The 25,592-nt window shown below is 44.3% G+C and overlaps 1 protein-coding gene across 2 annotated transcripts in view; it reads left to right on the top strand.

Annotated features, from left to right (window-relative positions):
• Positions 1-25,592, top strand: part of PIK3R1 (phosphoinositide-3-kinase regulatory subunit 1) — a 53,037-nt gene that overhangs the window by 3,996 nt on the left and 23,449 nt on the right. The window contains exon 1 of one of the 2 annotated variants that reach the window (XM_044276128.1): positions 14,637-14,682. The exons of the other annotated variant lie outside the window; for it this stretch is intronic. Within the exon in view, the coding sequence (XP_044132063.1) occupies positions 14,652-14,682 (31 nt within the window). The 5' untranslated portion in view covers positions 14,637-14,651. Of the gene's footprint in view, positions 1-14,636; positions 14,683-25,592 lie in introns of those variants that run through there. 2 annotated transcript variants of the gene reach the window in all.

Below are 25,592 nucleotides of genomic sequence, written 5' to 3'. Positions count from 1 at the left end.
ATCGAGGCACCGTACAGCAACATGTCCAATTCTGTAATGCAGGAACCTTACAGGACCTTTTCTTAAAAGTTGTGCCTTTCCTCGGTTCCTCCTAGAAAGGCTAAATAAATTGACAGCTGGGTGGTGTTCCGTTTTCTTATAGAGTGTTTCCCTGCCGTGAGCAGTGATTGGACACAGTCGGGAAGGGTTTACACATTGCGGGCGCTGTGTGGTTTTCCTCCATCGCAGCATAAACGCAGTGGCTCTGCCGCAGTTTCTGAACATTTCAGAAAATTGCACAAGGACGCGTATGCTAGATGCAAGAAAAACTCTCCATGTGAAAGCTCTTGTAACAGAATGTCACGGCATTATGAGTTATAATTTAGTGTGTCCCTGCCCGACATCAACTGTAATGTCGTGGAGTCCCCTTAGGCCTTGGGTCTCAGTTTGTGGGTCTAGAAGGCTGTTCCTGTGCAGAGCAGCCTGCCGGATCCTCTACTTCACCGCCAGATCCCCATTGGCTGCAATGGGATCCGGCCGATTTCAGGCATAAATGCTGGGTTTCAGCCGGATTAAAACTGCTGCATGCAACTGTTTTAATCCGTCCGAAACCTGGCATTTTTGCCCGAAATGGGCCAGATCACCGCGGGAACCGCCATCAGGCAGTGAAGTAGAGGATCCGGCGGGCTGCTCTGTGCCGGAGCAAACTCGGTAAATGAGGCCTTACAAGAGCAGAGTTAAGGATGGGAAATCGCACTCCCATGCGTAGTGAACTTGCTCGTCCGAAATACACCGCCCCTTCCCCAAACTGGTATATGGTATGGCACAATGCCGAGTTTTGATAAGAGGCCCCGGAATTGTTCTGTTTTTGGGCAATGTGCACCTTTTCTTGTTTTGACGAATACTATCCTCGTATTACAAAATGGAAATCTAGTCCCATCCTTGTAAGGCCTCATGCACACGACAGTTTTTTTTCACGGTCCGCAAAAACGGGGTCCGTAGGTCCGTGATCCGTGACCGTTTTTTCGTCCATGGGTCTTCCTTGATTTTTGGAGGATCCACGGACATGACAAATGAAAAAAAAATCAAAGTAAAGTTTGCCATTGAAATGATAGAAAAAAACGGACACGGATCACGGACACGGATGCCAATCTTGTGTGCATCCGTGATTTTTCATGGACCCATTGACTTGAATGGGTCCGTGAACCGTTGGCCGTGAAAAAAATAGGACAGGTCATATTTTTTTCACGGCCAGGAAACACGGATCACGGATGCGGCTGCCAAACGGTGCATTTTCCATTTTTCCGTAAAAAAAACGGCACAACGGCCACGGATGCACACAACGGTCATGTGCATGAGGCCTTACTTAAAGGGGTTCTTCTACCATGACAAGTCTGTTTTTAGTCTGAAGCCAGTCTGGCGGTCAGAGGATCGTCATGGGTCAAGCTTAGAGACGGACGAGCGACTCTATTTCTACAAAATGATTTGTAGGATAAGCAGACGAAGCTCCCTCCTGACAGCTCCCTGGCCCTGACAATCTCTATCTTCTACTAATTAAAACTGCTGAAAAAATGAGTTATAGTCCAAAAAATACTGTATATCGGTTTTGTAGCTCACCGTTCAGTGGCACGGTCATCTTGAATTATGTCATTCTATTACCTGGGCATGACGAGCCCATGTGACACGATCCCAGAGCTGTCGTCCTATTAGCTGCCCATTTCACTGTGTCTTGCCTCCTGGATTACTCCTCTGTAAGTGTCCTCTTGTAAATTGGCAGTAATGAAGCCGTGCGATATCCCCCTTAAAGGCTGATTACCTCCTCTGCCAAATCTCCAGTGAGCCCTTAACAGGCGTTAATGGGGATAACAGCTAATGGGACACGAGTTTACATGATTGTTCTCCTGGTAACCCATATGGTTTCTACATACAAGACCTGCCCGTGTATGGGTTGTACTTGCAAGTCACCCAGCACCTCTTCTCTCAAGTGGTCCCTGTGAGAAGACTAGTCCTAACCTGCAGTCCTCACCTGAATTTCACATTGCTCAATGAGGTTTCATTCCTGACACTTAATCTCCAATAATCTCGGCACAGACTATGATATCATACTTGGCACACAAGCAGTGTCTTATTGCGGGGATGTTTGGTTAGGCTAATGAGTTGCTGCTTGGAAGAGTATGGCAGCCTCTAAGTCTACCGGAACTGCAGAAGCAGCGGTTGCATCATTGTAGTCTTTGGCCGCGCACCCATTGCCAGGTGACACATTGACCGTTCCTCAAAGTCCGTCTTGTAGGCTTTGGTTTATATACTGGAATGTTGCAGTTTCTTGTGCACACGTCTGTAGTTTCGGTCCGCGTATTTTTGCGGATCTATTTATTTCGATAGGGCCTCAAAAGATGCTGACTGCACCCTGTGTGCTGTTCGCATCAGTATGTCCGGTCCGTGGCCCTGCAAAAAACATAGAACGTGTCCTATTGTCCGTTTGGGGACAGAAATAGGGCATTCTAGTAGAGTTTTGGGGGGTGCAGCCAGAATTGGCAATTTGCGTACTGGAAAACAAATGCGGTCGTGTGCATGAGCCCTTATCGAATTGAACGTAGAGCCTTCATAGGCTCACTATGTGTATTCGTTTTTGTCAGCCTCTGGCTCTTGCTGTTGCAAAGGCCTTTTGCTAGTTGTCGGGGCATAATGGGAGTAGTAGTCTCTCCACAACCAGAGGCAATGTTATGTTCATCAAGGTCAATGCATTGCAGGGAGTTATGAATCTCATATATATGGGAAGGTGGGGGACAGGTTTTTGCACACGCTATCACATTGGGGGATGCTTGCACTTACTACTAGACATGACAGTATAAAGGAAGATTTAATCCACCGCTCTTACTATTAACTATGGGCAGCGATCCACTATTTCAGTGTAGTTATTACGCAGGATGCAGACCCGTGAGTCATCCTTGAGTAAGCATTGGGGATGAGAAACGACCGTTAGATGGATTCACCCGTGTCTGCTTCCTGTGAAGGGAGTGCATCGCTATACCGAAAATGAGGGATCGCTCTGCATAGTAAAGGGCACCTGTCGCCGCCACTCGTGGGGCTCTGAGGCTGTCATTAAACCCATGGTTGGGCCGGAGCACACATCTGGAATTCGTATACGAGAACCTGGCCTTAGAAAATACTTGAATGCTGGAGCAGTGTTGTCTTTCCTTTGTGGAAATTTTATAAATAAATTAACAACTGGGTGTTGCCATTCCCATGGTCAAAAAGGTGTGTACCTGCACTGTTGGCACAGGCTGGACAGTGTCTGTAGGGGGACACCCTCCAGATCTGAAGCTTCTGCTTGCGTGGATTTTAACATTTTTAATCCCTGGTTAGGGATTTTTTTTATTTTTATTATGACCGGAGGATTTTAGAATTTGCTACATCCGCAACTCCGTACTTCTGCATTGCATCAGCCAGCAACACAATGCAACCTTCATGCGATCCAAAAAAATAAAATAAAAAATAAATGAAATTTCCGTGACCTAGAAGTCGATGAGAAATTTGACATTCAGTTATGAGGCTCTTCCATTGATTTTTCTGTGGGGACAAAGATGACTTCCCATACGAATAACTTGCCAGGATAATTCAGCATCCTCTAAATGAAGCAAGGTGACGGGTGCTGTCCGGCCTCAGCGCTGAGTCTGCAAAAACTGCTTTGGTTTCCTATGCACAAGACGAACACCTTTGCAGCGACTTGACAGGAACTTCTGTCTTCATGGAAGTGGCTTTTGTCCATTATTATATCCACAGATTAGGCAGCGTTCACATCACTCTTCTGTTTCTCTGGTTTTCGTATCTGTCAGAAGAGCAGAAAAATATTTTGCGCCTCCGCTGTGTTCATTTTGCATCCGTTTTTTTGTAAGTTCTGCCAGAGGTCCATTATTTTACACAGAAGGAAAAAGTCCTTTGTGCAAAAAACTGGTGTGAAATGGATGCTCAAAATAAAGGATACATTTTTATTTTTTTCTGTTCTTTTGACAGATCAGAATATGGCAAAACTGATATTGGAGGAGAGTTATAGCCCCTCTATTGTGTTCGGGGCTATGTGGAGTCTAATCCTCCTGTTCACTCCCAGCACGCAGAGGTCTGCACTGGTTGTAGGGTTACACGGCTGGCTGCATGGTAATCTGATACCAGAAGGAGCCTGTCTGAGCTGGTGCACTCCGGCTTTACACAGTCAGAAAATCGATGATCGAGAGACGGCACAGGGGATGATGCAAGGCGACTTCAGTATAGCAGCTTTTTTTAGAAAAGACTGTTTTCCTGGTTTAGTTTTTAGATTGAATTGGATTTTTCTACACTTATTTACTTGAGAACTAATTTGCAACGTTATCGCCATTGACTAGTGTCTGAAAACTATTTCAACCGATGGAACGGATTTCCTTCAGTCTGTGCCAGTCCTTGATTAGCATTAAAGGAGGTCTCCGGCTGATAGATTCCCTGCCACTCTCAATCGGATGCTTCCCGAGTCCCTTAACAATCTCTACATTTCGGTCCCTCTAAAAGCAAAATTGATGAGCGCTGACTGAGGTTGGTCACAACTGGGATGAGCGAACTTCTGTTTTCAAGTTCGGCGTACAAGGTTCGGGTTATCTAAGAATTCTGTTATGTATGCCGCTACCATAACTTATGGACTCCATAACGGAATTCTTGGATATGCCGAAGATTGTACGCCAACACTAGTCTCAATTGCAGCCAGTGATTGAGCGAGAAGTTACGTCTTCTGGCGAGGGACCTGGGAGGTGTCCGAATGAGAGTGCTGGGTGGGGTGTATCAAAGCATTTACATTCAGGCAATGAACGGGAAGGAACCATTCCTGACCGATAATTGCCTGCTGGTCAGAGGAGGTGAGAGTGGCATTTACATGCAGCAATCCCCTCCATTGTATGGGGAGGAACAATCGCGACCGCCCTAGCTCGTCTCCATACAGATGTTGTTTCTCAGCAGGAAATTTAAAACAGAAGAACTGCCCAGAAAGGATTATATTTGGTTTCAGCAAAAATAATAATTTCACCCAATGAATGTGCGAACGAACATGTATTCTGGATAATCTGCCCAATAGTAGTCCTGTGTAAAGGGACCTTATGTGAGGTTGTATGGCAGAAACGGCTCCACCCTTGTTCATGGACTTTGTCTGGTATTGCAGAGAGTCTCTTATGACAACGTTGCTAATACAATTACACAAAAGGGAAAAAGAATCCAGTGGCTTGCATCTCTTAATGAATTTGCTGCGTCCTAATCCAGGGCATTTGTTAAGGCTACTTTCACACCAGCGTTTTTGCTGGATCCGGCAGGGTTGAGCAAAAAACGCTTCCATTACTGATAATACAACCGTCTGCATCCGTTATGAACGGTTGTATTATCTTTAACATAGCCAAGACGGATCAGTCATTAACTCCATTTAAAGTCAGTGGGGGGCGGATCCGTTTTCTATTGTCAGATTGTGGCAGAGAAAACAGATCCATCCCCATTGTCTTGCATTGGGGGTCATGCCGTCTTGATCAGTTTCCCAGGACGAAAAGCAAATTACAACACGTTGCGATTTGCTCTCTGGTCTGGGAACGCAACTAATCGGAACTGCATGCATTTTGGTGCATTCCGTTCTTTTAAATTTAGTTTTGTCCCCTTGATAATGAATGGGGACAAAACTGAAGCATTTTTTTTTTTTTTCGGTATTGAGCCCTTATGATGGATCTCAATACCGGGAAACTTAAACGCTAGTGTGAAATTAGCCTTAGGCTGTTGTGTAAAAACACCAGCCCTAATAAATCTGCCCCATAGTGCCCAAACTAACACAGTCGACCCTCATCATTCTATTTTGTCAGTTTTTCTTGCTGTAGACCAGGCATGCTCAACCTGCGGCCCTCCCAGCTGTTGTAAAACTACAACTCCTACAATGCCCTGCTGTAGGCTGATAGCTGTAAGCTGTTCGGGCAGGCTGGGAGGTGTAGTTTTGCAACAGCTGGAGGGCTGCAGGTTGAGCATGCCTGCTGTAGACTACTAGAACAGTGTCCGCTGCGTCATTCTCCATAAAAGCAAACCTGAGATAAGCCGATCTTTTTTTGTCTTGTAAAATGGCAACCAGTGTGCAGAGCGTCCAAATGGCACAACCCAGCGATGAAAGGCATTCATTGCCACCACTATAAATACTGAAATATTGACCAAAGTCTTAGCACTGAAGAAACAAGACTTTGTTTGGAATCGAATGTAACAGCGCTGTGAAAGTGATCCCATTCCAGACCCTTCATCAGTGTATTGTTATACCGTAGACAGTGGCCTGAGATGCCTACAGCATTCCTGACAAGTGCCTTGTGTCTTCCCGGGAGAAATTGTGTGTTACTATGTGTGGAAAGTGTTGACCTTCTACACATTACACATACTGTAGCCGGTTCTTCTGACTGTGAAGTGTCTACTTTTAAAAATAAAGTGGTTAAGAGCACCTGGGTCAATGCGAAGTGTAGAAATTACCATTGTCTCGTTTGCTGAAGAGCTTTTGGAGTTGCTAATTCTGGATCATTGCCACGACTTCTATGGGAAGTAGGTGCACCCCCTGAAGGTGGACTTTCTTGGTTCTGAACTACATTACAAAGTCTTTCAAAATGTAATTAAACTTAAGAAGATTATATGGCAAAACCGTGACCAATAGAGAATTGTTGAGAGTGGCCGGCTGGAAAATGCATTTGTAGTATGTTGGTTCTGCAGCAGGAATGTTCCAACCACAATCTCCATTCTCCAGGTTTTAGCACAGTGACTTCTATATTGACCTCCATGCAAAACCAAACCAGATGTCGGTGGTTACAGGTGGTCAAGGAATCAATCACATCTGCTGGTCTGGCTTTGGCTTGAATCCATAGGCTCAATGTATAGTATTTGTTTAGAGAAGATCTGAGTCATTTCTCCTTAGGAATGGCCCTGACTCTTCATGGCACGTGTAAATGATAGGCTTTATGGTAATAGAGGCTTCCAGAGAAATGTGCAAGTCCTGTATTAGTGTAAGTGGTGACGCAGATCTGTAATTGGTGCATGATGTCTTATCTGCCCGCGTGAGGTCGTTTGCACCAATTAGCAATCTATTCAGTCATCTGATTCTGATCAACATTCATTTTCAAGAACCGTTATGTAATGTGCAGCACTACATCAAAGCTAGAGATGTCTTCACAGACCTACATCAATGCATACATTTTACATGTAAACTTGCAAGTACCCCATTTTTTTGCTCATCCGTTTTTACACTTTCTCCCTTCTATGGGAAAATATCTCCATATGGTTGCATTTGCATTACTGTTGCTCTGTTCCATTACCATAAAAACAAAAATACCAGTGCAATGGTGACACAACTGGTCTAGCACCAGATCCCATTGAGTTTCATCATATGGTCCTTCAGTTCTGCCGTTCTAGATTTTTTTTTTTTTCCTGGAAATTTTCTCCTAATAGAGCCTATGATGTAGATGTGAACCTAACCATGCCTCCATGTATACGGTTTGACGGTACAATATGGGCCTATGGTAGACCTGGTGCCCAATGTTACAGATTTGTACAACCCTGTTAAATAATATTGTCATATTACATGAGACTATCACCATTGCTGGACCCTTGGAAGGAGCTATTTAGCCAGTCCGCTTAGACATATCCCAACAACCTCCTATTGGGTCATATTTTTATTTTTTATTTTTTGTGGTCCAACAATGAAAACTAGTATAGTTAACAAAGTGGCTCCTAAGGCCCCCCTCCTATGCATTAATCTGTTTTTGGTTGGACTGATGGACAATCGAATATGTATATGGGCCTCCTGATTCTCCCCGACAGATGATAGGTCATCAGTATCTGATCGCTGGGGGTCAGACACCCGGAACCCCCTCCGATCAGCTGCTTTGAGGAGGCCGCAGTGCTCCTGTGAGTGCCGCGTCCTTCTTTCAGCTCACCATGCAGCTGCCCCTCTAAGGGTCTATGACATGGTGACCTTTCAGGCCTTTCTTGAGCTTGGTGAGGCATATCTGGATCCCCACCTGGGGAGGTATGAACCTTGCTCACTTTATTATATTGGGCAGCCACTCGGTTATGCAGTCTCCTCTGTCCATCAGTGACATAATTTGCAATGCTAAAATATAGAAATATCTTCACCCAACCCCTCCCCCACATATAGCTTGAATGTTCTCATGGAGAAAAGCTTAGTATTGTTTTAATTGTAAGTAAAGGCAGATATCCCTGATTCCATCATTCTGATCCCAGTGAAATGACTGAAGGGAAATTGCAGGCGTTTATGCTTTTGTTTAGCGCTGCCTCATCATGACTAGGCTGCTTGCCTTCTGAAGTTAAATCTATAATTTTCCTAATTTCATTTGATCATGTTTCTTACAGGTATATAGAGAGAACTGTGTTTTACAAGGTTACCTTTTAAAGTGATTATGTGCATTTATGAAGGCCTTTAGTGCGGGCTGCAATGTCTGAGGAAAATGGTTTCTCATGACGAGATCTGCTGAACAGGCCGTTCTGGTGAAGCTATTCCCTACGCTCAGCTGAGCATGCATGTGTCCTGGACAGGGATAGGAGTATTAGCCACTGACAGACCCCCCCCCCCCCCCTTCCACTCCAAGAACAATTGGGATGGACATGTTGAAATCCAACTGTCCGACCCCTAATCTTAGGGGATAGTCAAGAGGCCCCCATCCATATCACATGGTTGGCAGGTTCGGTGACATGTATGTGGCATGTCTGGCCTGCTTTACTCTCTAGGTACATGGTCAGCCTTCATCTGACTGGGCGCCCTATAAAGCTAGGTTCATACAGAGTTTTTGGGAGGAGATTTTGAGACAGATTTTACTGCAGGTTTTTCAGTCAAAGCCCACCTCCCCAGCTGGTCTTCAGGCCCACTTGTCATTGCTTGGTCCATTGACTAGACGTTTGCTGTCCTCCATAGCTGATTGCAGGACTTTTTACCGTCACGTGTGTGTGTATGTATATATATATATATATATATATATAAATCTTGTCCCGTTGCAACTCTGGATTTTGCATGTTCCTTGCATTTAGAGATGAAACAACATTGAAAAAATGCTTCCCCTGTTCACCAAGGGTATTGTCTCTCCAGTGAGCCTGAACACTTGACAGTGTCTGGGAGTTCGTCTCCCCAAGGGTATGCAAATGTATTGCCTCTTGTGCTATACTGAAGACTCTAACCCCCCCCCCCCCCCCCCCCCCCCTTATGGAAACCACACCAGAATTTCTAGCCTAGTCTCCAGCAAGTAGTGAATTCTGTCTTGCTTTTCCACACTAGAATAGCTTGTGGGCTTGTCACTAGTGTTTTACTAGCCCGGCTGGGCATGCCTGCTCTTGTAGAAGAATACCGCCTATTGTCTGCTGCTGTCACTGCAGCATTATACCGTCATTTGTGTCAGTCGCACTTAGTTGGCAGAGTCGTGTTCCCTTTAAGGGTGCTAATGAGGCTTCTCGTCCCCCATGAATCATTTCATATCAGTTCTAAGTGATCAGACCATTAGGATGGAATTTGTAGAGCATGCTCTTGTGAAACTACAACTCCTATCATGATCTATGGTATTGCTCTGTACTCTACTGTACGGTTTCTTGCACACAGCCATATTTTTCGTCCGTCTTTTTTTGCAGATGGCGTACTGGTCCATTCTTTTCAATGGGGCTATGAACACATTAGTGTTTTTTGCGGACCCGTTTTTCCGTTCTGCGAATTATGGAGCACGTCCTATTATCCATATTGCCATAGTGGACAAGAATATCTTTCTATTGATGGGAGCGAGTCTTAAGAGTCATTGTCTGGCGTTATTGAAGGCACAAGCCTGTTTTCTGCAAGTCGCTTAATAAAGCGTGGTTAAAGTACCATTTGTATCGTACATTTGCTTGCCGTGTCGTTCCCTTCCCCCCCATAGCAGACTTGTATGTTTTAACTGCTGGTGCATTCCAAAACCAGATGGCTGCAGAGGAAAGAAGAAGTCTTCAGCGCCTCTGTATGGAGAGACCTGATTTACAGCTTCCATTTGTAGGGTCACGAGGAGCCAATGCCAGATACCTGACCATATTATAATTCTCTATAAACCGGATTGATCAAGCCCCTGTTCTCCAGCCATTTGTCCTTGGCGCGGATATGCTTTGAAATTTGGCTCCATTTTATTTAATGAACCTAGCAGATCTGAGCTGCAATCTTTTGGAATCCACTGGCTTCAATCCACCAGCCGAGACGTGTGTCCCTGCGTTACAGCTGCCTAGCTTAGCAGTCCCCAGAAACGACTGTCCGTTGCCCAAATGAATCAAGTTTCATATACACGCCATACGTGAGAATGACGCCAAGGTAGTCATGCTCCAAGACCTGTTAGCATGATGGTGCTACATGGGAATGCACTAAGCTGGCCAGAAAAGATGTCCAGCATAGGACATATTGGAAGGTCGTCGGTCTTAGGATTATGTAGACGGCTTTGCCATTTTACTTTGGAAAACTTAAAATTAAACTATAAACTCCTTTTTTAATCGTTTATTTTTTATTATTTTTTGGCTGGATTTGGCAATTTGTGTTGGGGGAATCCTGGGTGTGGGAGTGCTGGTGCATTATCAAGACAGACTGGGGCTACCGGCAGAGCGCATGGCGTTGAATACAGAGGAATAAGGTGTTCTAGCATAGTTGCATGCTTGGGATGTCTGAGATGCCTCAACACAAGTACACGTGTCTAAAATTCAGTGGTGTACGCACATCCTGAGGCTGCACTCTGCTGAGTACCTGGATTTTAAAAGATTGTCTGGAATTTGATTTAAAAAAAAAAAAAAAACAGTTAGGCCATCAGAAGGAGATCAGTGGGGTTTTGACTCTCCTCCCGCTGGCTGAGTGGTGCTCCCTCTCCCACATTGCTGTGTCAGGTAAAGCAGTTCAGTCTCATTTGAGTGAATGGTTCTGAGCTGCAGTTCCAGGAACAGTGGCTTCAAAAAGAATGCTGCTGTGTCTAGTTAACAATTTAAGGCAACTGATTAGCAGAGGGTGCTGGGTGTCGAATCCCCCACCATCAATATCAAAAGTCCCAAGGAACCTCTTTAATGGATACATTGAGCTATGAAGTGGTCATCTTTGAAGTTGGAAGAGGAATGTAGCAACTTTCATGGCAATGCCTGACCCCCCCCCCCCCCCCCCCCCAAACTAGTAGACCCTCCCGTATCGCCGGTGCTGTGACATTGCCGTATTTAGGCTCTGGTGTTTTTGTTTTTCCTAACATGTTAGAATTTTGTACCCTTTCGGCTGTGGTTTACTTGCTCTTGTAAAACCTGCAATGTGTTGACGTCATTGTTCTATACGTTGTGGTCAGCCACACTATCTGCATCAGAAGTGTAGCTCCAAACTATAAAAGTGCTACATGCACTCTGTAAGGCGTGTGTGGCGAGAAGTGAGTACTGTACATACCACCCGCCTGTGCACAAGTTCCCACCGCCCTTACACGTGGTTCTGGACAGGGTCCTCCTGCTCTTACTGCTGGTGATTTTCTGCCATGCATTTCCAGGTACAGCAGAAGAGAACAGTATCCCGAAGCTGACGAGCGCCCTTTCCTGTCCCTCCTACAGGCCCCTTCGCTATCTAATTTTCCAGCAGGGAACGAAGACTTCCCTACGTTTTAGATTTTTATCATTTTTGCTTTAAACTAGTATGTTTCCACTTCTGTCCATTAACAAGACAGATCACAGTGCATGCTTTAATTTCCTGGAACCAATCCTGGTCCTTTTAAATTTAATTTTCCATGGGAAATTTTCAAACCTTCTGCTAACGTCAAAGTACTGTCTTGGGTGACGCGTGAGATCTTGTAGGGGTTGTTCAAATGGGAAAAGACCTTTTTGTATTGTACAGAAGAAAGTAATAGAATTTGTCTAGTACAGGAGACCCCTCTCAGTATGATTTCATTAGATGGTGGTTCTTGCTGTTCGCTACATTTTTACTCATTTCTGTGGGGAAAAATTTGCAATCTACACTTTTTTTCCCCTCAAACAACGGAAGTGGCTTTCTGTAGATTTTTCTTGGAGATGTTAATAATAGTCGGTGGTGAGAGTACCCCCCTTCTTACCACCAGTGGTCAGGAAGTTCTGTGCTGCAGGCATTGTGTGATAATATCTCTTAAAGTGATATTCTCATCTTACAAAGTGATGGCCTATTACTATCACTTTATGATCGGGTAGGAGAGTCCAACCTCTGGAACCACAGGTGACTGCTTTCTATAGAATTGTTACAAACGGGAATATATAGAACTTACTTTAAAGCTGCACTCCTTTGCTAGCCAAGCTTTGTCTTCTGGGCTGAAAGTGGCCAGTGATTGAGGGTCACGCGGTATGACCTGTCCATCGACAACCTCCATTGAAATACATTGTGTGTGTTTCAGGTTGAAATGATTTGCTCATCTCAACACCAAGCTTTCATTTGTGTGGTGTGTTTCATTTGGTTGCTGATGGACGTGTCTAGTCACATGACTCTCCTCTGGCCATTTTCGGGACGAGAGCAGCGTGGTGTCAGGTGGGCATGGCTTCATTTCTGATATAAGTTCTGCATATTCCTGTTTCCATCGCATTTTATACTGCATTCAGCTGACCCCGTTAAAGGGGTTACCTGGAATTTTATATTGATGGCCTGCCCTCAGGATAAGTCATCCATATCTGATTGCTGGGTGTTCGGCTCCCGGCACCCCTCCGCCGCTCAGCTGTTTGAAGAGGCTGCGGTGCTTTGGTGAGTTCTGTAGCTTACTCACAGTATACAAAGCGCAGCGCTGTACATTGTGCCTGTGCTCTGTATTGCTGTGCCTAGGCCATATGACCAATCAAGGTGACTTCATTGGCGCTGCGCCCTCTTCAAACAGCTGATTGTCATAGGTGTCAGGAGTCAGACCCCCACCGATCAGATGTTGATGACCTGTCCTGATAGGCCATCAGTATTAAGATCCTCCACAACCCCTTTAAGATATACTTGGTATGTAGCAGGAACCGGTCTTCAGGTTATGTGATAGGGCTCAACCGGTAAAACCAGGCCGATATGCTCCCGGAGCTGGACATATGATCCTGGGTTCATATAGATGGCAATATCGGATCACAGGAGGGCGTATACAGCCCTCATCCAGTTTAGCAACTGTCTCGCATAAAACGTTAAGCCTATAGGATTAACCTCCATGGAAAGGATTTAGCAAATCAGTCAGCGCAGAGGCTAGAGGACAGTCTGGTATTCCAGTATAAAGTGCGTTTCTTGCCTCCCTTTTCCCCTATGCATACCGGTGCTACTTTTAGTCTGTACAATGGCGGTTCCCAATCTCCGCCCAACCCCCGCCCCCCCTTTCCCAGAGCAGGATTGTGCAACAGTTTAGCTGAGTTTATGAAGTTCTCATCTGTCAGATTCGTGCAAGCGAGTACATGTGCCTTTCATTATTTGATCGCCTGAGGAGACTGCTGTTTAAGTTGGCAAGTAGGATTATTATTTTTTTTACTTTAAAGATAAAAAAATAAAATAAAAAAAAACATGTCTATTGGCGACATTACGGAATGCCAGAGAAAACTGAACGCTTCTCCCTACGAAAACTGGGGCAGTATTCCGCCTCTTACAAGGGTGGGGGTGGGCTGTAAAATTCACAGGGAAAAAGCAGAATCCAATATGGTTTCAATTTGTTGTTCTGGGCTCGAGATGATAGTGCTTCAGTAGTAAAATATGTCCCGAGTTTATTTCCAGATCCAGTGATGGTGGAAAACGAAGCCGTCACCATTAGTGTCCTTGGCAAGCTCTTAATGGCCACAATGATTTCACCTCTACGCCTGCATTCCAATACTCTGCATGGCTAAAAGTGAGATTTTGAACGCGCGCCCCTCTGTTTTATGAGCGAGCAGGTTCCCCCCCCCCCCTTGCCCACTCCTTTGTGCAGTTTACATAACTGGAAACCACGTGTATTGTTGCTCCATGTGGCAACAGGCGGCTGTACGCCCCAGATATCCAGTATCTTGTCGTCCTTATCTGCTACGGACAGGCACATGGGACGGTTTGTTCTGAGTTTGTGTGACATTGAAAAGCAGCCTTCTGCTCTGCCGCCGGCCATTCCCTAATCCTATTGTCTGAGGTGTCTGCTAAGGGACAGCCAGTCCGCTATTGTCTGGGTTGCAGTGTGACAAGTTGAGCAATCATAGTGTCTATGCTGGTAGATGATTCTCCTATACAGTTACATATTTCATGGATTATCATGAGGAGCACAAGGGGAGCTATTCCGGTTATGCAAAATCATCCCCTATCCACAGGATAATGGTTAACTATTGGATCCCAGCAGGCGGACCCTTACCGATCACTATCACAGGAACCTCTTATTCTGTGGAGCCCCCTGAAATGAACAGACAGGCATGCGTGCATCTGCTCCATTGCTTTCTATGAGAGCTCTGTATTCTGCCGTCTCTGGAACCCCCACAGAAATGAATGGACTGCTGTGCACACTCTGGACCGGCTGCTCCGCTCATTTTCAGGGGGCTCCACGGGCTAGGGCAGTGGTGGCGAACCTATGGCAAAGGTGCCAGAGGTGGCACTCGGAGCCCTCTCTGTGGGCACCCGCACCCTGGAAAAAATCGGTGGTGTACCAATATGTCTTAGACTGTTCCTGCCATTCATCCGTGCAGGGCGTGCTATGAACGGCACAGGCAGCGCATTGAATGAAGGTAGGATATTATAACTAAATGATAAAGTACATGGAAGATATACTATATTGGACTGTAGTATTCAGGTTATATTGCAGTGTTGGCACTTTGCGATAAATAAGTTTGGGTTTGGGATGCAGCTTGGGCACTCTGCCTCTAAAAGGTTCACCATCACTGGGGTAGCGGGTAGGGCGCCACCGATCATATTGTTATAACTATTCTGTGGATTGGGGCTAACTACATAACTGGAATACCCCTTTTAAAGAGTTTTTTTTTTAAATTATTATTATAATTTTTTTTCGTATTTGTTACAATTCTAAGTTAGTTTTTGTGTTGTTGTTGTTCAAAAAGAATACTGCATATTGAGTAGGTGGATCAGAGGTTAGCACTGGTGGCTTCCAGCGCTGGGGTCCTGCCTATGAATCTGACCAAAGACATCTGCATGACTTTCGTACGTTCCCCGTGTGTTTGCGTGCATTTCCTCCCACACTCCAAAGACCTACTGATCGGGATCTTAGACTGTGGGCTCCACTGGAGACGGCGAGTGATAACGTCTGTAAAGCGCGGTGGAATAAATCAGCGCTATATAAGTGAACAAAATAAATGACTAATTTTAGTGTTAGGTTGTGCTTTAGTTAAAAAATGAATTTTTTTTAACGTTAACGCAGTGTCCTTGTGCGCTTCCAGGTCTCTGTGTGGTCGCACCGCAAAGATAGGACATGTCCTTTCTTGGCCCGCAACATGCGGATTGCAGACCCATTAAGGAGGGTCTTCAGCGCAATGCTGGGTGCCCCAAAACAAAGTTCAAAAATTAACTTAAGAGAATTGGAATAGTTAAACTATCTTTCTACCATGGCTTGACTCGTCTTGATTGCAAAGTGGGTACTCTTATGGACAGCCTAAATTCTCCTTGGATTTTTAGGTTACCAGTAAATTGTTTTATTTCAAAGGGTTAAGCAAGCGACAGATGAATTCTCTGATTTGGTAGGTGGGGTGATTGGCCAGTCTCCAGGTAAAATGTTTGTCTGGAGATTCCCCTTTATGCACCTCACCAAGTTTCAGTACTCAATACTTCAGTGTCTTATAGAAAATACAGTTAGGACACTTTAATGCAATATTCTCAATACGTGATGGAAAATCTGTGAGAATAGATAAGGTGACTCAGAATATAAAAATACACTGACCAGAGAGCCCGAGCTGACCCGGCGAGGTTTGTCAGCTGGCCAGTTATATTTCTTGGACTTCGCTTTCTTCCCGGCGCTCGGGTCACCTTCTCTTATCCCTGGTCATGGCTGCAGTACTGTGTTGCAGCGTTGGCATTTCAGAGAACAGATCTTCTGTCATCACCTATGGGCTGCTCTTCAGATCAGTAGCAGGTAAAGAAAGATTGGAAAAGGTTTCCACCGAATGTAATGTGAGGCCAGCATGTATGGAACGGCTATAGAACCCATGCACATACCACAGGCCGGTATTGCCTGCAGAAGTCATTGTCCAAGAGCTAGAAACAACTTCTTTGGCACATTCACTAGATGAGATATTTTATTGTATGTGTGTGTATATATATTTTTTTACTGAGGGTGGATTTGATTTAAATCACTAGTTTAGTAAGGCTTGATTTTAAATCATAGTTTTCTACATAAAGACTAATTCTTGCTGGTATAACTTATAATATGCAAGTAGATGAAGATTTTTAGAATAACAACTTTTCATATTAGTTTGATTAGGTTGATTCTGCATTCATAGGTTTGTAGAAGTTAGGATTAAGGTCTTTTTCTCAACTCTGTTCATGTTATAACATTTTTGCTGTGAAGAAGAGGCATGTGATCTCTGCTGAGTCAAATTCAGTTTTGAGAACTGCAAAAGTAAACCAAGCATCTGTGATAATATCTTGTAGGCAGAGAAACTGCCCAATAATCTTATAAAAAACCTCTAGAAGAGCTTGACATTGTGAATGGATTAATGGAATTTATTAAACGTATACAGCCTTATTCTACATAATTAAAAAACTAATCTTTATTTCATGATGGAATAACCTTTTAGATGGTAATACATTTTCATCAAAAAGCATTTTATATAAAAAAAAAAATCTGATTTAAATCCCAAGTATCCGTTTGTTTTTTTTTTTTTTTGTTTTTATCCACCCTGCTTCTATAGCGCTGACATGTTTTGCAACTCTTTACAGACATTAGAATCTCATTGTCCTCAATGGGGCTCGCAATCTAAGGCTACTTTCACACTGGCGTTTCTGGGTCCGCTTGTGAGATTCCTTTTGGGCCGCTTGTGGGAGCCCTGAACGGATCAGTTTAGCCCCGATGCATTCTGAATGGATAAGGATCCGCTCAGAATGCATCAGTTTGCCTCCATTCCACTCTGGAGGTGGACACCAAAACGCTGCTTGCAACGCTTTGATGTCCGCCTGACGATGCGGAGCCAAACTGATCCGTCCTGACTTACAATGTAAGTCAATGAGGACAGATCCGTTTTCACTGACACAATATGGTGCATTTGAAAACGGATCCGCCTCCCATTGACTTTCAATGTAAGTCAAAACGGATCAGTTTGCATGATCATGAACAAAATGGTAATGCAAACGGATCCGTTATGAACGGATACAAGCATTTGCATTATAGGTGCGGATCAGTCTGCGGATACCAGACGGATCTGCACCTAACACGGGTGTGAAAGTAGCCTAAGTTTCCCGTCAGTATGTCTTTGGAGTGTGGGAGGAAACAGGGGGAGAACGTACGAACTCCATGTAGATGTTCTAACCACTGAGCCACCGTGCTGTGTATCCTTCTGGTAGGCAAAAACAGAAGAACCAAAAAGCAAGATATTTGCAATTCACCACTTTATCACAATCCCATAAAAGGGGTGAACTCTTGTTCATAAATAATAGGTAGAGCCATCCGTAGCGTACTTTTGTATGCCTCTTAGGTTCTGCCATTTCTGCTCGTAGTACAGCAGTTCCGAGTGTGTTGCTCCTCATCAGGACAAGATATGAAATACTGATAGGTTGTAGATGCCAAACTGACTGCCCCAATGTCATGGTGGATTTCTTTAGTTCCTATGATGTCCTCCTGGGACCAAATATTAGGTACTTTTGATTTAAAGGGAAACTGTCATGTTGAACATGTGTTCTCCTCCGCCAGCATCATGTAGAGCAGGAGGAGCTGAGCAGAACGATGTATAATTTTGTGGAAAAAATTCATTTTAAAGGGAATCTGTCACCAGCGACCTCCCTATCCAGCTGTTTGCGTAGACACATAGCTGGGGTTCACCTGATTAAAACACAATTTTTCCTTTTGTTGATCTGAGGCTCCATTCCTGATGAGTTATACTTTTCATAGTATGCAGGTTAGGCCTTTGGTGCAATGAGGGTGTCACTGTTGCTCTTGTTGCACTCAGGCTCCACCCCTTCTGTGGCCAGCGCCCTCTTCCTCTGCTTTGACTGACAGGGCCAGACAGAGGTAAAGCAGTAAGAGAGGGACTGGGCACAGAAAAGAGTGGAGCTACATATTGCACCACATACATACGTGTGATCTGCGTGTGATGTATGTAGTGCAGGGTGTAATGTACGTAGTGCAGATCTCCTTCCTGTGTGAACAAGGAGATGATCATGTGACAGTGTTTGTATGTAAATTTAGGATGTGCAGAGCAAGCAGGGGGAGGGGCAGATTATTCACACCCACAAATATTCATGTGGGAGAGCTCAGTCATTGTTGTTACAGCCCCACAGCTTTGCTGCAGCATGTAAACAAAGCAAGAATAACAGAACCATGCAAAGGTGCAAGTGTGTGTAGTTAGTTATTTATTTATTTATTTTATTTTTCTTCAAGAAATCAAGCTTAACTAATGTATATGTAAGGCTACTTTCACACTCGCGTTTCACGGATTCGTTTAAAACGGATGCATCTTAAAAATTTCTAAACGGATGCAAACAGGAGACTATTTAACACATCCGCCTGTAAAGTGGATCCGTTCTTTACGTTTGCTTCCGTTTAGCGGATCTGTTTTTTAAGGAAGAAGGTGTGTCTCAAAGAGTCCACCCACTTTGACAGTGTATTTAAGCAGGTAAACCTCCCTTCAGGCTCATTGTATTTTGGAACCATGTTGCCTGCACACTTGCGTCTGCGATTGAGGTTTCTAATCCTGAAGCAAGATGGAGAAGACGTGACCAAGAAAGAAGACGACGTCGGTATTGAATACACCCTATAACTTCCAAACGGATGACCAGAGGCGTTTTTTTCAGTCCTGTATTTGGAGCTTTGTGCGAATCCAGATTTTTTATTTTTTTTTCAATTATATGTGCATGACCGTTCATAGTTATGACCAGCTGCTGCAGCGCATTTCATCACTCATTGAAAAACAGGATACCCGCTACAGAAGGGCCTTTTCTCCTGCAGAGCAGCTGATGGTGACAATAAGGTATAAATTTTTTTTTTTTTTTTTTTTTTTTTATCGCTGTACATATAATTGAGATTTTTTATATATTTTTTTTGTTAAAGCTTTCATGCTACTGGAGAAAGTCTATCATCGTTACATTACGAATTTCGACGCTCTCCGGAGTAGTACGTGATACTTGTCGTGCATTGTGGGAGGTATTGCATGAGGATTTCATACCACATCCAACAACAGAACAGTGGCTTCAAATAGCAGACAAGTTCATGGAAACAAGCCAGTTCCCTAATTGTGTAGGAGCTGTGGATGGCAAACATATAAGGACTGTAAAACCTTCTGGAAGTAGGAAATATTTCTCCATTATCTTAAAGGGATTGTCCGGGATTGAGGACAAACAAACATATAACCTACATAAATGTCCTACCTCCGCCGGGCAGTGTTATTGTAAACAAAAGAGCCTTTGCCCTGCACGATTTAGCGCAGCGCAAAGGAGAACATCGGAGCATGAACTACTCCGATGCTCAAGTCAGGGGGGCTGCCTGGGTGAAAATAGGTTTGTCCAGGTTCAGCTCTGAACCCGGACAACCCCTTTTAATTGCAGATGCTGATTATCGATTTGTCGCAGTTGACATTGGAGTATATGGACGGACAAATGACTCGATGGCTTTCAAAAACTACTCTATGGGACGCCTCCTGTATTAAAAGCAATTTGGATTATCACCTCCGAGACCTTTTCCAGGTACTGATGGACCTCCAATACCATTTGTCGTAGTAGGGGAAGAGGCGTTCCAAATGTGTGAGAACCTCATAAAGCCGCACTCTAGCCGTGACTTGAGCACTACTTGAGCGCGTGTATAACTACAGACTGACATGAGCTAGACGACTGGTGGAGTGCACCTTTGGCATTTTAGTTGCCAAATGGAGTATTCTCACATAAGCCATTAATCTCAAAGTGGAAACCATAGACTATGTAGTCAAGGCTTGTCTTTTATTTAAGGAACCACTGCGCCTGGACCCGCAAGAGGTTGATTGCACACTCACCAGGCTGCAAAACTTGTCATATTGCTCAACCGTTGCCATCGCCCGAATGAGGGACAGTTTTGCGGATTACTTTTTCTGATGCGGGCAGAGCGAGTTGGCAGGATAATGTTTTGTAATTGTTTTTAATGTTTTCTCTAATGCTAAATAAAAAATTGATTTTTATTACACCTTTCTTCTACTTTTTATAATAAACCAACAAGAATGGTTATGCTAAACTAGTGATATATTATATTTTACGACAACTCATAATCTGCCTTATCAAATGGCGTATCCGGGTTAAGAGCTGAACATGGACAGATCTGTATTGTGAACTCATTTACAACACTGAATATTGCCGGGTATTGGCATTTTTTTGGGAGAAATGTATACGTAGTGTGTTCTCCATAGTGCTGCCAGTCGTAGGGCTTTGTCCATCATTGAGTCCCGTGGCATCACCTGCACAATTGGGACAGCTGTAGCCATGCCATAGCGTGTCAAACTGCTATGACATTGCTAAAGCCTGGCCATTACAGACTGTGAAATAAACAAACACACTGGCGGAATCCTCCACTTTGCAGTGTGTTATTGTCAGCCCTTTTTCTGCGTGATCCTACGCATGGCAAGGGAGAGCATTCTAGCTTGAACTGCTGAGTTCTTTGGCTGGGTGCAGGTCCGTCTTCGGCTCTGAACCCGGACAACAACTTTTAACAGCATCATGTTCCTTTCTTGTCCCTTGTGGTAACGACGCTACTTTATGTGATGGCTTCATCTGTGCTAAAGAGCAAAATATAAATTTTGCGCTCTCTAGTAAATTGTTGAAGAGGCTGATTCACATGTACCGTGACTCCCACAAGGGTTCATGTGGATTTGCACCAGATTGGCTAATGAACAAGCATTTGCTTGTTCATGTGCCAATCAGCCAGAATATGATCAATATGGAGCTTTAAGAAAGCCCATTATTAATGGTGTTACATCAAATATTCTGCTACCTTTGGCACTACAGGCGTGGGGAAAATAAAACTCCCAAGAAAACTATTTTTTTAATTTTACAAGCGTTATAATAAACTCAATGTGTTTTGTTGCTGGGTGTTTTACTTTCCCCACAGCTGGAGTGGCCACAGTGAAGTATGAAATAAAATAAGCAAATACCGTAAAGTAAAGAAAACTTTATTTAACAATTCACAGAAATTATATAAACAATAATTCAGAATATAAAATATATATATAATTTTTGAAACCGGGAGGTGGAGCGTTGTTGGGTGGATATTCTTGAACCGGCAGCTGTAGCCCCCTGTCTTCTGTGGTGGGATAAAAACGACGGGCCGCAGGAAAAGATGCAGGTGGGATTTGAGGGGCGTGGACGGTTGAAGGGTTGGAACTGGAATGTTCCAGAGCATGTGTTGAAGATGGAAAAGAAGTTGGAGCGGTATAGTGAGGAGGAGAAGGTGTTGAAGAAAAAGATGGAAGATTGTACACATGCTCAGGGTGGTGGGAAAAGAATAGATGGCGGAAAGGGGGTGGGTGAAAAGAGTGGGATGGGGGGTAGGTGCAAAATTTCCCACGACCCGTTCTCCATCAAATTTTTAAACTCGTGCACCTGCTCGCAGTCATTTGGTCCGTCCGGGGGACTAAGCTTTGCACGTAATGTTGGTGAGGGATGAGTTGACATGCCAAGTCATCCAACGCTCTCCTCCTTTCATCGCCAAAACCTTCTAGAGCATCGGAAACTATCTCTACAAGGTTCCCACAATCCTCCCGATGGCCCCTACCGGATCTCCTGCTATTCAACATAGCTCTCACATTTTGTCTCCAATGTGAGAGCGTATGCTGAAAAGAGGGACCCAGTAGGGGACCAGCATTGACCCAAACCTTTTATATGAGGGACAGGAGGGCTGGGGGTGGCGTCAGCTTCAAGAGCTGGGTAAGGCGCCCGATAGCTGCTGGCAGTTCTGTGGAGAGAAAAAAAAAAAGGCCTTGTATTACTGCATCCTGGTTGTATGCTATGCCTACCTCCTAAATGTAGGGGGCTGCCAGAAACAGAGTGCCTAAACGATCCTCTGTCTCAGACAGCCCCTTGCTGTCATAAGTAGAGAACAATTGTCCCTCCGACCGTAGGGGGCTGCATGAAACAGAGGTGCCAAACGATCCTCTATCTCAGACAGCCCTTTGTACGCAGAGGGAGAGGAAAGCAAAATCATTTTAACATTTATTTTGAGAAAAAAAAAATATAATTTACCTTCTAAGCGCCAGCGTCCGTTGTAAGAACCTCAAGGCAGCACTGTACGCATATGGCGGACTTGAGGTTGCTCCAGATCCACTCTGGACCTGAACTTCCTTGTTATAATCTCTCTTGAAGCGGTTGCGGATTGACCGCCAACGAGTAATTATATTACAATATTAGCATGGTCTTAGGTTTATATTATACATGAGGTAAAAATACATATTGCTGTACTTACCATATGCTTTCTGAGCTGCCGCATTGAGATCCCCCTCAGCCAGTGAACAATGACTCGCAGACCTGCCTCCAGAGCCGCCGTGTATGGTGATGGTCTGCATGGTGGCGGTCGGTGTGGTCCCATAAAGCGGGACGCGCCTCCACCAGCTGGATAAGGAGTTTGTTGTTTATACGGAGGAAAACAAACTCCATATCTTCGCCGGTGGAGACTCTGGAACCCTGGAAGAAAAAGGAAAAAATTCTAATTAAAACTATGTATTCGATACTCACACATCCCCAACCGCCACAGGTTCGCCCCCGAGCTCTGGAGGAGACTGTTGAAGGTTCCTAAAAAACCATAAAAATTGACGAATCCGTTCAGATAATACAACCGTCTGCATCCGTTCAGAACTGATCCGTTTGTATCATCTGTAACATAGCCAAGACAGATCCGTCTTGAACACCATTGAAAGTCAATAGAGGACGGATCCGTTCCCATTGACTTACATTGTGTGTCAGGGCGGAATCCGTTTGCCTCCGCATCGTCAGGTGGACACCAAAACGCTGCAAACACCTCCAGAGCGGAATGGAGACTGAACGGAGGCAAACTAAGAGGATCCTTTTCCATTCAGAATGCCTTAAGGGCAAAACTGATCCGTTGGAAACCAAAACGCCAGTGTGAAAGTAGCCTAAAACATAGTCCTCATACACGTGTCCATATCACAGATTTGTGTTGTACGGATTCATGATACAGTGCCCATGTACCTGATCAGTGGCGGACAGCATAGCATGTCCCACCACAGTTCTTTTTCCAGTTAAGTCCTTGTCTGCTTTATCAGTGTCTTGCAGGAATTGGGGTTTTCTTGTAGCTTTGTTGCACCACCACTAGTATATCTGACCCTATCCTTTTGTAGACGATGGGTAGAGTATTACACTGTGTCTTCAAAATCTATGTCAGTCATTTAGGTTACTATAATTTAGCCGTTGACAAGTCTGTTATCTTATCTGTGACTAACCTTATCGCCATTGCCACACGGTCATGATGTTCTTCACAAGAGCCATGTGGTGGGACACTTCTCCTGTGCAACATCATTTCAGATATTTTGGTCTCATAAATTTAAGATTTTAAACCCTTGAAAGACTTGTGTTGTATGAAGATGACCGATGTAGAAATGGAGCAGTGCTTGTATCCTCTGGTGGGGCACTCTTTCCACCAGACTTTATTCTGCTTTTTTCTAATTTTATTTTTGCTTTTTTCCCCCTTGTATTACATAGCATTTTATTAGAAAAACTGTGGGCTGCTTAAAGCAGCAAAGACATGTAGGGGGCAGCAGAACTCAATTCAGCTTAAATTCCTTGGGGCTTCCTTCCAGAACGCGTCTCTGCTTTGACTGGAGCCAACAAAAGCCATCTGTTCTCTTATTTATAGCTCCCATTTCTAAGAAGTATATTCTATAGCCGATAAAACGCGGGTGACAGGTCATAATTCACAAGTTTACTGAGGCATGAACTGTCGGGACGTGATGTACAACACCTCAAAGACCATTCACCTGCACCGACTCTTTAAAGCAGGCCACTAATTAGGAAAACAGTAGTTGTTTGACTAATGGCTGAGTTGCCCCAATGTAGAGCAAGTGTGGTGCCAGGCTACAGAAATGCGTGGGATCTTTGCAGAGATTGAAGCTTTTTTTTTTTTTTATTTCTGCTCTTTGTGGAAAGTTTTGCTTGCTGTATAGTCTTACCAACCTGCAGACGTAAGAATTGCCCACAGAAATCTGCTCTGCCCTTTGAGACTGCATCATTATTGATTGATTGTAGACATAGGGCAATGCCAAGATGATATTTCCCACAATGCACACTAAACATATGGAGGGAGACTTATTAACTCCTTACTCCACAAGCACTTGAGATGCTTATTATATCGCGTAAAAAATACATTTTTATTTATGTGAAATCTGACCTAGGGTGACATCTGCATGGAGTCTTCCTCTGGGTACTCGGGCTCCCTCTCACCCTCTAAAAACGTGTTGATGGATCAGTGAACTTGTACACGAGTGTAAGGAACACAGTTCAAAGATATAACATGTCAATGGGCACTCATTTAAGGACCCTTTAGGGAATGGCAGCATGGTCAAGTTTCCTGATGAGGTTTTGGAAGTCAAAATAGGGAGTGGATAATTAAAGGAGATAAAATATCATCAGGTCATCAATATCTGAACAGCAGGGGTATGGCACCCCTACCGATCAGCTTTTTGATGAAGAGGTGGCTCACCAAGCGAGCACTGCTACTTCATGATACTACGCTTAGTCTCCCTTGCAGTTGACGCCATAGCGTAATTAAAAGTACTCGCTCCATTCAATGGGTTGTCCGGGTTCAGAGCTGAACCCAGGCATACCCACAATTTCACCCAGGCAGCCTCCTGATGTTGGCATAGGAGCATTTCAGACTCTGATGCTCTCCTTTGCTGTGCGCCAAGTTGCGCAGGGCAAAGGCATTTTATGGCGTTCCGGTGATGTACCGGGCTCTCCATAAGTACCGCTAGGCAGAGGCTTTTGCCCAGCAGTGAGCCTGGTGCTGTCCTATAAAACGGCTAGAGCAGCGCTAAAGCCCACCCATCAGAGTTGGTGATGTCACAGGAACACTGCTAGGCGGAAGTCTCCACCTAGCAGTGTGCCAATATAAAAAAAAAAATACTTGCCCATGAAATGCACCGATGCTTACATCAGAGGGGCTTGCCTGGGTGAAAATGTGGATATGTCCGGATTCAGCTCTGAACCCAGACAACCCCTTTAAAGACAGATGATACAAAGGTGTTTTTTTTTTTGTTTTTGTTTTTTTCCTAATTCACTCCTGGCTTTGGCTTCCAAAACTGCATCAGGAAAGAACCTGACCATGTAACCGTACCCTTACACGGCCAGATAATTACTGGAGCAAAGGCTGCAAGAATGATCATTGACACTTAAGATTTTTCTTGCAGCCTTTTGATGTGCTGTCGACTGGTCAGCATTTTTATGGCCACGTTAAAGATCTATTAAGCTGACATGCGAGCATGTTTGCTCATTTGTTGGCTGATTAGAA

Source organism: Bufo gargarizans, chromosome 1 (assembly GCF_014858855.1).
Source record: "Bufo gargarizans isolate SCDJY-AF-19 chromosome 1, ASM1485885v1, whole genome shotgun sequence".
Taxonomy (NCBI): domain Eukaryota; kingdom Metazoa; phylum Chordata; class Amphibia; order Anura; family Bufonidae; genus Bufo; species Bufo gargarizans.
The sequence above is the reverse complement of the archived record's forward strand: the minus strand, read 5'-3'. Positions and strand labels throughout refer to the sequence as shown.